The sequence below is a fragment of the Seriola dumerili genome, unplaced genomic scaffold (genome assembly GCF_002260705.1).
Source record: "Seriola dumerili isolate Sdu_G_001 unplaced genomic scaffold, Sdu_1.0 BDQW01001556.1, whole genome shotgun sequence".
NCBI classification, from domain to species: Eukaryota; Metazoa; Chordata; class Actinopteri; order Carangiformes; family Carangidae; genus Seriola; species Seriola dumerili.
This window is the reverse complement of record NW_019175811.1, coordinates 258,832-272,655: the sequence shown is the minus strand read 5'-3', so window position 1 is coordinate 272,655 and position 13,824 is coordinate 258,832. Positions and strand designations below refer to the sequence as shown.

Here is a 13,824-nt window from a genome sequence, read left to right as displayed (position 1 = left end):
GCTGGTAATTGTCTTCATTGTTAGTATTTGTTTAGGCCTCAACTCTTGACCTTAGAGTAGCTTTTTACATTTACATACAGTTGGGTTCAGACTTCGACTGGCACGTGTGTGTGTGTGTGTGTGTGTGTGTGTGTGTGTGTTTGCGGTTTAATCTTTCCTTATGAGGATGTAACAGGTAGAGGGAAAACAATGTTTAGCTCATTAGCCGATGCTCACAATGATACTGCTGACCTCTATCATTTCCTATGGCTCCGTGCGTATCGCTCCGACTACTTCGTCTGTCGGAATACATTTGTTCTGGACTAAACTTTCAAACCGTTTACATGAACTCTAAATACATCGAATGTGTTTACATTCATCAGAGCGAGAAGGCTTTCAAAAGGATCTTTTTACACTCTCTGGGAAATTTACGGATGTCACTGGCTCCAAGTGGACAAACACACTCAGAGAAAAATATGTTCTGAGGCCCAAGAGAGTATTTGATTAGTTAAAGTGGCAATTAGCCACAAACACTTTGCAACTGGACAATTTATATCACTCTTCAGGATGATATAACATGTCAAATGGGCTGCTCTTGCTCCTTTTGAGGTGGGTACATAAAGCATCTGCATTTTTATCAGGCTATTCTGATTGTTAATACTACATTATCAAACTTCTGATCGGGGGTCATCAAACCAAATTAGTGACTTTTAAATAATCTGGAAAATTGCCTTTGACCTGCACATGTGTGCATTTTGTTACCACATTAATCTGTAATCAACATGCATCCTTAACCTGTTCCGTGTGTGTGTGTGTGTGTGTCTGTGTGTGTGGCCATGGCAGTGGCCATGGGGTGTTGTTTATTTACTGGGGCTGTGTCCCTGTTCCTCTCCCCCTCTGTGGGTTTGTTTGCCTCCCCACTGCTCCCTGAAATAACATCCAACTACCCCTGTGAGTGAGAGTGTGTGTGTGTGTGTGTGTGTGTGTGTGTGTGTGTGTGTGTGTGTGTGAGTGAGTGAGAGAGAGAGAGAGAGAGAGAGGAGAGAGAGAGTGTGTGTGTGTGTGAGTGTGTGTGAGTGAGTGAGTGAGTGAGTGAGTGAGTGAGTGAGTGAGTGAATGAGAGAGAGAGAGAGAGAGAGAGAGAGAGAGAGAGTGTGTGTGTGTGTGTGAGTGTGTGTCTGGTTTCATTCTTCCCTCTCCAGGTCATGATGCCCTGAAAGGTATGTCTTAAGCCCCTTTTATACAGAGATTCTGCTATTTTGCTGTTAAGAAGACCCCTCATTATGTCACCTTTGTTTGTTTACACTGAACCAAACAAAGCCAGTAAAATGCCGCCCCAGGGTGTGATTTCAGATCGCATGATACAGTGTCTCTGCCTCCGCTGTTGGCATAAAGGCGGAACAACAATGCCCCACCAGTTCATGATGGCACCTTTTATACAGAATGCTGAAGCAGAATAAAGGTGCAACATTCCCGCCTTGAACAGGCCGTGCAGAAGTGGCTGCAGGGTGTGTGTGAGAGAGAGAGAGAGAGAGAGAGAGCGAAGTGTTCTGTTCATTTTTTAACAAAGCTGTAACACAACAGCCACACAGCGTTTGTGTCCTCCATCCGCACATGTTGCAGAAACACCAGCACCTTCCAACAGCTCCACATCCAGTTCTGTGAAGTCATGTGTCTGTTCTCTGTGACGGCGCCATGTCCACAGTTCAGGTTAAACAGCCTCCTGTTGTCCTCTCCCTCCAGTCACAGATTTGTGGATGTGCAGGGGGGTTGACACGGCGACCAGGGATGGAGTCTTTGATGAGTGAATCCAGCTCCTCGTGCCATCCGACGGCCTGCTGCAAATGTCATGAGGTTGATCTGTTTGACCTTCAGATGCTTTGATGTAACTCATGCCAACTCCAGAACCTCAGAGTGAGCTGCAGTGGATTTAAAGGATCAGTTTGGGGGAAACATCCACATTTGTCTCACAGGTTTCCGCTCTGGATCATGAAGTGGCCTGTTCAGCGTCGCAGCCTCTAAGTGTGATAGCTCATGATGATCCGCCGTCTCCAACATGTTGCAAAGAAGCAGTTCCTCGATTCACCTTCTGTTGCTTTCCCTTCTCATACTGTCGTGCATTTGTCTGTAAAAATGCTATCAACTGGATATTAACAAGATATTAATGTGTGGTAAAACTGTAGAGAACTTGACAATGTTCCCCTGAGACTGCAGAGTTATACAGCGATTTATAGTATAAATCAATTAATTAATTTTTAAGTGTGACCTCAGCAGAGAGGGACAAACACACACACATATGCGGCCGACCCAACCGAAACCCTCTCCTCTTTAATCCAAACAGAGTGGTGACGCGCTTTGAAGTGAGAGTGAGCACGAGCGAGGAGGAGAATGGGAGATTTCTATCAACTTGCAGACAGATCACACTCTGCAGTTTGCCCGTAGGCCAGAGACAAGCTGTGGGGATAAAGACAGACACCAAATAAGTCCCTGTAGCCCTTTGTCGGCCCAGATGGGGAGGAGGGAGAGCAGGTAGGAGAAAAAAAAATAAATAAAAAAATCCTCACCCAGTTGCTGTGCAGCATTGGAATGAAGTGACTTAAAACAAAAGAGAGGAGAGAGGGGGAGCAGTGTGTTAAGCCTCGGGGATGAGCTGGAGAGACAAGGACAGAGAGGAGGAGTCCGTGGATGGAATCGCTCATTGTGACTTTGCCGAGAGAAAAAAAAGGGAGAAAGGTGCTATACATGTGTGTGAAAACTCTTGATAGAGGTGGGTAGAAACATAATGCTCGAATGAGATGTTCACTCTTGTCTTTCTCTCCCAAGAGTCTGAGCAAGAGTTCAGATTGTGTCTGAGTCTGAATCCGTGGGTTTTAGAGACAGTGAGGGAGGAAGTGCGCCTGTGCACGCCAATCAGACAAAGCCAATGGCCAGGAGCCGATGATGTGAAACAACATAGGTGGTTAAGTATGAAATTATGTAGGAATTATAAAAATGAATGAATCTTCAGTAGTATTGAAGCTGGAAACATTTGTGCATAAACTATGCATCTAAACCCCCGAGACCATCAAAGGATAAACAGAATAGCAACTGGATGGAGGGATGGATGACTACACATCTACACTGAGGATGCTACGTTGTTACATGGCAAAGGCACACAATGGGAAATCAGCATTACTTCCACTGGAGTGCATGACTTTGCAAACCTATAGGGAACTGACTGACAGGTCTGACAGGTGCGAGCGGTCGCTGAGACGGAGACGAGACCAAGACAAAACACTCATGAGACCGAGACGAGTCTGAGACAGAAGAAATGTCTAAAAGCCAAACACAAGACAGAGACTCTGCAGTATCAAACGCATTACACATGCATAATTGAAAGTCTAATAACTTCATAGCTTCCTTGTGGTCCTTGTTTGAAATCATCCATTGATCTCCATAAACAAGGACAGTCACTGTTCAAACACTTAAAAAGACCTATTTGAAGGTTTCCTGACAATCGACCTCTTGTAGCTGTGAGAGGAATTACGTTCCTTTTTAGGATCATTTGGATTATTATGGAAGATCCTAACAAGAGATTTAGGACTTGCTGGTTTATTACAATGGATTCTGTTGGTGACCCATGTTCATTATGAAACAAATCACACACATGTCCCCAGGAACGTCTCAGTTCATCCCCAGCACTATCTACTTCTTGGTCCCTCCATGTGCAGGAGTGGTTTGAGACTTTCTATGGATGTTTTCATTCACTGCTATTGAGTCACCACTGGAATCCACTGACTGATTATAAACTGACATAAGCTGCTGATCTCAGTCGAGAGGAAACACCAACTCTACTAACTTCAACTACACGATTTCACTTTTTTTTCTTTAAAGCATATCAATGTGTTTTTAATATTCATTAATCTGTTCATGAAGCACCAGTTCCTGATACTGAAGTATTCAGGAACATTTAAAGGTACCAGTGTGAAATTCCAATAAATCGGCATTGCAAAACATGGAATTATCTCACCTCCCTGGCAAAACACTGGAACCTGAAAAGGGGTTGCAACGCTGAATTTCTGACTAAATGACTTATAAGGAGGAAAAATCGTTGCTGCACGACTTTCATTTTATAATCATCACCCTAAACCTGACATTATCATTGAACGGTCTGCTGTAAGCTCTACCTCCCGTCTTATTTCTCCTCTGTCATTTTCCTCCTCTTCAGCCTATTTTTCAGGAGCTGGTCACAGTAGCTTGTTGAGGATTATTCTGGGGTGTATGATCCAAACACTAACTTGTGGTGGGGCCTGTGCAATTATACAGACCAGAATAGCACTCAGCCTGGTCCAGAAAGTCAGGGACCAACGGGCAGCCTTTAATCAGCACAGGCCTCCGCTGCTGCACTGGGCTCGAGTGTGACACAAAGTCTAAGATGTGTGTTTTGTGTTGAGCAAGGGTGATCTCAGAGGGGGTCACGAGGAAACCAGGATCAGGAGACTGCATTTCTTGTAATTATTGAATTATGGGATTTTCCTCAAAAAAGTTTTCGCGTGTGTGTGTGTGTGTGCTGCCGGCATGGAATTGACTGGAACCTCCTGCAGAGAAATGAACTCTGAAAGCAGCTTCAGTTTGGCTGAAGCTGTGGTTTGCAGCCCTTTGATGGTGAATGAATGTCTGTGTGTGTGTGTGCATGTGTGTGTATGTTGCCTTTCCATGGTTGATGGTGGAGTGTGTGTTTTTATGTGTTTGTGGTATGTTACCTCCTAAAACGTCTGTTGTAAAAATGTGTGTGCGTGGCTGCTGTTTCACATCAGCATGTTGGTTTGTGTTCATGTATATGTTATGTTTATGCATCTGCATGTGTTTTATGTGTTCATACATGAGTACACATGTACCTGTGTGTGTGCAACGTCAGTGAAGACCACATTAAATTTCTAAAATTGTGAGCATGTTTGTGAAAAATAGAAAGCAGGACTTAATCCAACTCGCTTGGTGATCCAAGTACTTCAAATGCGGCTTTTCCCATGGGGATTGTGTGTGTGTGTGTGTGTGTGTGTGTGTGTATGTGTGTGTGGGTGTGTGTGTGTGTGTGTGTGAGAGTAAGAGGGGAAGAAAGTCAGACAGACAGAGAGAGAGAGGGAGAGAGATTTTGAGTGATGGTGCATGCTAGCCAGTTATCCTTCTCTCGTTCCTCATTAAAATGGTGCAGGTGCATCAGTAAAGCTTCAAATCTACACACACACACACACACACACACGCACACACACACACACACACACGCACACAATAACACACATATACACACACAGGGCATATGCTAACCTGATTAACACAAACATTAGGCTAACATTAGTGCAGCCTCCTTCAGAGAAACACCCCCGAACCAGCTGCTCTGTCTGTCTCACCTTCCTCTATATGCACAAACTGGCACCTCAGCCTCCTATAGTCTCTCTCTCCAATTCATCATCTTCATAAAAACACATTTTTAACAGTTCATTTGAAAAAGTGTCTCATTAACTGGACAGCACAGAGCGTGGAGACGTGATGAGACGGGACGCATGAGATGGGAACAAAGAAACAAAGCTTGATGAAGGAAGTGAAAGTGAAAGCCTCATGTGTTCCACAGGTCCCTTGTTCTGTCCTCTCCAAAAATCACAAGGCGCTCCAGCTGACTAACTAATTAACTCTTTAACCAGCAAACCAACATTAGCAGTGCACCTTTCCAATGGTGGCTGTTTACCAAACCAAGATGCAACAAAAGACCCACAGTGTGTCCATGCTTGTGCAGAGTCAAATCTAATGATTTGATTGGCTGTATGTGCAGAAGTTCTGCGTCTGGCAGCATTCTGGCTGGTTATTGCACAGACAAGGGGACACAGCCAAGAAACCAAAAGCTATCAAATATAAATGCATTCTTTTTGGTACCGAAGAGAGCAGAGGAAGAGTTTTAATATCATGCTCAAGGACACTCCAGCAGGGCAGGTGCTTGCTTCAGTCTTTCTAACCACCGAGACCACCTGAGCTACATTTTACCACCTGATTTTACCACCACTTCTTTCTCCTCCTCCTCCTCCCCCGCTCCATTCCTTCAGTTGTTTATGTCAATGCATCCGTGTGTCTGTCAGTTCCTCCATCCCATCTGTCTCCTCCTCGTGCCAATCCAGCTCCCCCTGTTAGATGTGCCATTTCTCATCCTTCCCATCTTCCCCCTAAGGCGCCTCTTTAAGTCTTTTTTTTTTTTTTTGCTTCGATGCTGCTTTGTTGCTTTGTCATGTTCTCAGTTTCTCTCCCTTTTGTCCTCTCTCTCATAAACACGTGCTCTCTCTCTCTCTCTCTCTCTCCCCTTCTCACTTTGTGCTCCTCTCACTGGCTGCCTCGCTGCCACTCCCCTTCCCCTGTTTTCCCGTTCCCCTCGTATTCTCTCCCTCGTTTACTCGCTCCCTCGTTCCTCTCTTCCATTTCTCTCCCTCGGGTCCGCCTCTTGTCTTTGAAAGCAGCTTTCTGCTGGGCTACACTACTTTTGTGGCAGCTTCTCCCACAGTAGGCACACAGCGGGACTAGCCTGCCAGCACATCCATTACACCTGTGCTCTGTGTGAGTGTGTGTCTTGGGCGAGGGAGACGGGATGAGTCTGAAGAGAGGAGAGGGTGCGCGGTAAAAGGAGGCGATGGTCAGTCACCAGGGCACAGTGGGCGCCAGCTAAACCAGTAAACAAAACTAAATATCAATATCTAACCACAAAGGGCCTGCGGACACATTTCGAAGCGTGTTACCACCCCATTTGTAAATGTGCTGTTTACAATAACTTTCTGACTTTCTTTCTAACGCTGAAATCGCGGTTTTCAGTCAGTGCAAGTTCACAGATGAATACGTGCGCATTCATTAGGGCTGGGGGCGCAAAAAACCATCCGGGCTTTTGCCTGTGGGCATGAAGCACCCCGCGCAGATCACCAGCGCCTGCATATGTGTGTGTGTGTGTGTGTGTGTGTGTGTGTGTGTAGGCTATCTATCACCGTGACAGGCTGGTGCGTGTTTACTTAATGATGTGGGGGTTTATTTATGAAGTGATGGCCGACGTGTGGGAGGGAGAGAAAAAGTGAGAGAGGGGGAGAGATTGAGACAGCCTGAGGATGTGACATTAAAATATCATCAAGGTGATGGATGTCCGCACACACAACATTAGAGAGAAGTACAAAAAACAGCTGCGCAACGGATGACAAGTCGTATCTGGACTTGTGAGTGTCTCTCTCTCTCTGTGTGTCTTATAATGACTCCGAGTGTGTAGTTGTGTGTGTGGTTTTCTGTGACTTCTGTGTTCATTAAGGCGTCACATGCTGCCAGTGTTGTTTACGATTCACAGGGTAATGAGTTGAAGATAAGATGCATGAGTTCGTGTGTGTGTGTGTGTGTGTGTGTGTTCCTCCCATACTGTGAGCTTGTGTGTCTTTGTCACACTGGGTAAACAAGATTCTGGTTTATGGTGGCTTCTCTCATTTCAGCTGACCATGTTATGCATGGTCAGCTGCTATAATACACATGAAGTAGTCTTACATTATAATAAACATGTAATGACATGCAATCAGGACTGGAGGACACAAAGACACATGGTGTAGTTGATGTTGACTGGAGGTGAATGAGTGATCCTGGTCAGTGTGTCAGCTGTAGACAGTGGGATGTCCGATAACAACCACTAGGGGGCAAATGGGCCAACAGTGAATGAATGAAAGAATGAAACCATGAATATATGAGTGGGATAATTTGGTGTTTTCCTTCAGGGTAAAAGAAACCCCACAGAACCCTCAAGGAACCTTTAAAGATGAATGACACTGTGTTCAGAAATTCATAATAGAAAAACAGCCAAATGACTGGAAAGATAATCAACATCCTTCTATTTGGCAGATAATGTAAACATCTGGAACTGAACATAATTTCAAAGGGAACTCCACAAGTTTTATACATGAAGATCAGCAACGAGCAGAAGCACTCGGCCTGTGAAATCAGTTGGATACGGCTTCTGTCAAGTCTGAGAAAATAACCCGATATAGAGGTCCTTTTGCACTTGATCCAAAAGAGACTCACGGAAAATCAAAGTGTGTAGAGTCATTTTCCAAGAGACAGCCCCAATCTAAAAGGAACCAGAAGCCTGTCAGCCCCGGTTCGAATACAACCATGGACGGTAAGATCTGATTCAGAATGCAGTCGCTCCGAACAAACCTAATTGAGAGAGAACAAACACTGGCAGCAGTAGGATGCCACTAGTTAAGCAGCTGCGGTGAAAGACAGAGGCGACGTGTCATTTTTCTACTGCACTGATATGATCAGAGCTTAAGGCTCCTCCGCTGAGCTCCACGTGTGTATTAGACATATAAGCTCATGACCCACGGCAATCCGACAGGGCCTTACCTGACCCGATTAGACGATATATAGTTTGGACTTATTCCAGTTTGTGCCCCAGGTCAGTTCTGTGGTACTAGAAACTGAGCGGACCTCTAAAGACCTCTATTCTGAAAGTATCTGAGAAAATAACCCCCAGTCTGTGCAGTTGAAAAGATATTACCGGCTGCATTATGGGAAATGTAGGATCCAACATTTATGGACCTTTAGAGATTAAAAAACAGGATATCTCGCCCTCTCACTGGAGAGTCTCTTTCAAAGGTGAATAATTCAAATATGGTTGTAATTTATTCAACTATTGAGTTAAAACTCCATCAAGATCAGTCTCTATAACAACGATGTGGTGTCTCATCTCAAAAGTAATTCCCGACTTGCCTTATAGAACAAAGTCTATAAAAAGAGACGGCTCATGTACTTTTACAGCTTAATTGGCCATCAAGACATTACAGAGAGCCTATCATTAGCATATAGGGAAAACAGACAGAGAGAGAGGGACAGTGTGATTGTCATAATTACAAGTGTGACCTATCCGCAGACAGGGAACACGGGGGATGGGTCAAATTAGAGACAGATAGACAGACAAGAGACACAGGGGGAGAGGGGTCAGAGGAAAGAAATGAGAAAGGGACATGAAGTTCTCTCTAAAGACCAGATTCAGCTGTGTGCGCACACACACACACACACACACACACACACACACACACAGACACACACACACACACACACACACACACACACACAAGCTAAAAGCCAGCAACACACACACCCACACAGACATCTCCACCTCTACATGTAGATCGGTGACCGCCGAGAGAATACACAGGGACATAAATAGATATCTCAGACTTTAATCCCCGCTTTTGTTTATGTCAGCTCAGGTTAGTGTGTTACCCAACATCCTCTCGCTCAGCAGAGCAATTGGAGACACACGCACACACTCATCTTCTCTTTCAAACGCATACAAACCACTCAGAGAGGAAGAACGGCGCTCCTGGCCTTGTGTGGAGAGCTTGGTAAAAACCTTTTTAACCATTCAAGGCCGCAGAAATGGCTGAGCATGAAAAGAGCAGCGCGGCGTGGTGATGGTGGCGGCGGCGGCTAAAAGGTCGATCACATAAGGCTGAAACGAGTGAGCGGGGTGGGCGCCGTGCTCAAGTGGTCTGCTTTTACGCTCCTCTCATGCCACACACGGAGGGGGGGAAATAGGTAAATGTGTGTGGAGTAATGTCCTGGTGAATCAAAAGGTGTTAACTCCGGTTTGTTTGCACCTGAATGTGAACCACCAACAAAATAAACAGCATTCAATTATGACTTCTTTTATTCCCACAGATGTTTTTTTGTTTTTTTTTAATCGGCATACTGAGGGAAGTTAAAGGAAACATTTAGATCAGCTATAAAGGATTTCTGAGAGTGCTATAAATCATGTTTTTATTTCCTGGAGAAAGCTTCTTGGGTACCCTAAAAACTAAAGTAATTCTTGAAGAAATCTTGGAGGCTTACCACCATGTGTCAGAGATAAAAGTGTGCCCTTCTCATTTGAAGAGGCAGAGGATTCTGGGTAACACATGAACCTTAGCAGACATAAACAAACGTGAGGATAAAAGCTCAGACTGTGGTCAGAAGTCAGTCTATTCATGTCCCTGCTTATTCTCTTGGTGGTCATCTCTCTCTCTGTGTGTGTGTGTGTGTGTGTGTGTGTGTGTGTGTGTGTGTGTGTGTGTGTTTGTTGCACATGAGTCTTTTCTGTGCTTTTTTTTTAATTTTCTTCATTTATGTCATTTACAGGACATAATATAAATGCTGATACCTCATCTAGGTTGCCTTCAATTACACCTGAACACTCAGAAACAATAGGTTTTACAAGCTTGTTATCAAACTCGTCACACACACACACACACACACACACACACACACACACACACACACACACACACACACACACACACACATATATATTATATTGTTTGACTAAAAATATTCTTTCTGAGTCATTTGTGAGCCACCCTGCTGTGTTTTGACATTCCATTATCATCTCTTGTCTTTTTTTTGTACCTTCCCGGATGTTTTACTGTTTCAGTGTTTCTATTCTCACTGTGTACGTGTGTGAGTGTGTGTGTGTGATTGTGAGCGGGGTGTTTCATTATCAGGCTCCTCAGGAGAGGAACCCACCGCTGGTTTTTACCGTGGACACCGCTGTCTTTTTCGGGAGAAAAATAACAATCAGATCAGAGGTCGCGCCTCACACTCGCTGCGCTTTAATTGCATCAGAGTTTGGGTTCTGACTGAGTCACGGCGAACCGGGGCAGAAACACATGCTCCACAGGGACGTGTAATGAGTGACGAAGCCCTTCAGGCCTCAAAGAAAGCAAATGTGGCGTGTGTCTGTGAGCGCCTAATGAAGACTCAGGGCTTCATTGCTCAATAAACAGAGACTACAATAAGCGAGGAAGCGAGCACAGCAGGAGGCAGGTTGTGGTAGGTGATTTGGTATCGGCGAGGCCGTTGGTAAATCCATTGCATATTTCCCAGATGCCTCTGCTTCTCTCTTTGCTCAGTTGTGTCATTTAATGAAAAATAAATCTAGCTCTGAGGAAACGGCCAGATTCAGTGATTCTGATTCAGATCAAAGTGTGATTTTCTGCATCCTTGGCCTCGCTATTAAAGAAATCCCATTTTAAAATGGCTGATAAATGGCTATTGATTTCCATGGCGAGTATGCTGAGTTCGGGAGTGTATGGAGGTAAATGAAATGATTCCTCAGGCTGGATCAATTCAGGTTCAGGGACATTTAGAAGTGCAGCTTGGTTAGGAGAGGCAGCTACAGTGAGTCATTTCAGACCATTGTTGCTCTTTACAAAACAAGAAAGAGAAAGAGGATAGTGCGAGTTAGGACCAGACAACACTATCAGAGGGGAAGAGGAAAAATGAGAAAGCGATAGGATGAGAGGGAAAGAAAGAGAGACGGTTGTGGTATAGAGCTGAAAGAGAAGGTGGATGGAAATGTCACCGGTCTAATAGATCTCTCCATAAACTAAATGAGCAGGAGAGCGGGCGCCGCCTCGGTGGCACACGGCACCTCAAAATGTTAACAAGAGAGCTGAAAATAGACCGAGAGAGGCACAGGGGAAAAACAAGCTGGGCAAACAGGAGCACTGGAGTGCTCTGGAGGCAAGTACACAAACACATGTATTCCCTTCATTTAACATTTTAATCTTTTAAACTCTCCTCTTGCAGCGGAACTCGTCACTGAAAAGAATTTTTATGGATGTTCAGACTTATTCCCCCCGGTACCGAAAACCATTTCTGGCCTACACTCTCACAGTCACGCACGCTCACTCACCCGGTGCGGGTCGTTCTCCAGGACTCGGCGTCGCGCGGCGTCCAGCTCCTCGTAGACCGGAGCGGCGCGGGGTTGCTGGTGCTCCTTACGCAACCCCTGGTAACGGGGATCACTGCAGAGAAGACAGAGAGGAAGGTGTAAATGTAATGCCAAATGGACGGTGAAGCAACAATGTAGGTGGAAGAAGAACTGACATGAGTCTCATCATGGTGTTCATGTGGAGTTCTATGATTATTCCACGACTTTCCAAAAATAAGTGTCATGATCTAAAGATGTTCATTTTAAGGGATAAACAGCTGGGAAGGGAAAAGTGAAGAAAAAGGCAAGTGGAACATGATACATTCATCTTCATCCTTTGTTAAATCCACTTGTGTTCTTTGGTGACAACCCATGACAGCGCAGGAAGACTGACAAGCAGACAGATAATATCCACAAAGTAGTGCCTCTGAGAAGACATCAGTGCCTGAACTGAACTTTCTACAGCTGACAGAGGAAACCAAGAGAGAGAGAGAAAAAAAAAAAAAAAAAAAAAAAAACTGAACAGAAATGATATAAAAACATTTGATGGATGTGCCTTCTCACTTTAAAGTCACATAGAGCAATGGGGTGCTTTCTTGCTCTGAACTACAGAGTCAACACCCAAATGATCCTGCTGAATCTGACCTTTGCAAAGAGACCAAAAGTTGAAAATGAAGAATATATCAGCTAAAGAGGAAGAAGAAGAAAAAAATGCCACCAACTGCCAGAGAAAAGATAAGAACTCTGGACAGAATGAGGACAAAACTTAAAGACATCATCATGCTCACTGGACCTTAATGCTAGATAAGCTACACACACCTCAGAGTACAAACCTGGGCACACATAAACAAGGATATGGATTCACACACATACACAGACACATATACACAAAAGGCAACGGACAAAAATCGTGCACCCGAGTGAGCACAATCCTTCAGGATGTGCAACCAAAGTGCGACATAGTGCTGTCGTTTATCTGTGTTTACTGGCTGCACTGGAAACAGGTATCTAATATTGACACTGATATGCTGTTCGTTTGCTATTTCGTCCTCGGGAGATTCATGCTGCATAAAAAATGTAAAAAAAAAAAAAAAAAAAAAATGTAATACAGGGAGAAAAAGCAAACTTTCCATCCTGGCTCTGCATCTATGGAACCCAAATACCCATAACAAGCACACATAAGGAAGGCCTTTGTTGGACATATACAACACCCACACAGCCTTCATCAAACAGCCGCGGTGCCTTACATTCTAATGGCCTGACCTCCAGGCGGATATTGACCGAAAAAACGAGTGAAGGAAAGAGAGAGCGGGCGAGACACACAGACCAGATAGAGAAGTTCATTAGTGAAGTACATAGCTTCCATGTTTTAAGTCATCTCTTGTGACCGTGCCTTTAATTAGAAAATCTGGCTGCGACTCGGAGTGTACGTTTGTGTTTGTGAACACAACCTCGGGAATGTATAAAGGTGTGCGTTTCTGTGTGCGCACAGTTAGTCCTTGTAATTTGGAATGTGGGAAACACTGACATTGTGTTTACGCCTGTGTATATGTTCCCTGATTTAATGCAGCCCGCCTTCTATCCGACTCAGTGGGGACAGAGGGCTGAGTCATACACACTTCTGTGCCAGTGTGTTGATATGCAAAGTGTCGCTATCATTCTACACAGACGTGTGTGTGTGTGTATGTGTGTGTGCGTGCGCGCTCATCGCTGCAGAGTCCCTGCCGACGCTCAGGGCACAATATTCAATCCTGATTTGCTGCCATGAGGAGAGAACTTTCCAAAAGTTTCTGTGCTGCTACGAAACGCCAGCGCAGATGCTTCAGTTTTATAAAGATGGATATCTGAGGCGGCGTTAGGCCCAGTGCTGAGCTAATTGTTGCTTCTTGAGATTGGTTTAATGGCTGGTTTCAACATGCAGCTAATCAATACCAATCTCTGTTTCCCTCCCAAAGTGCTGCATCCTGCAGACAACCTTGCTGTTAAAGATATTCACACTTTATCTCTTGTATTACTTATTAATTCACTTATTACTTGCTTTTTATTACTTACTTACCCTCTGCCGCCCACCAGCCCCTCTCCACTCACAAACAAACAAACAGACCCTCAGA

The 13,824-nt window shown here is 44.6% G+C and overlaps 1 protein-coding gene across 1 annotated transcript in view; it reads right to left on the bottom strand.

Moving 5' to 3' along the window:
- The window catches only part of LOC111238716 (partitioning defective 3 homolog B-like), a 146,698-nt gene that overhangs the window by 18,319 nt on the left and 114,555 nt on the right, over positions 1–13,824 (bottom strand). The window contains exon 23 of the mRNA XM_022768370.1: positions 11,696–11,807. Within this exon, the coding sequence (XP_022624091.1) occupies positions 11,696–11,807 (112 nt within the window). The remainder of the gene's footprint in view (positions 1–11,695; positions 11,808–13,824) is intronic.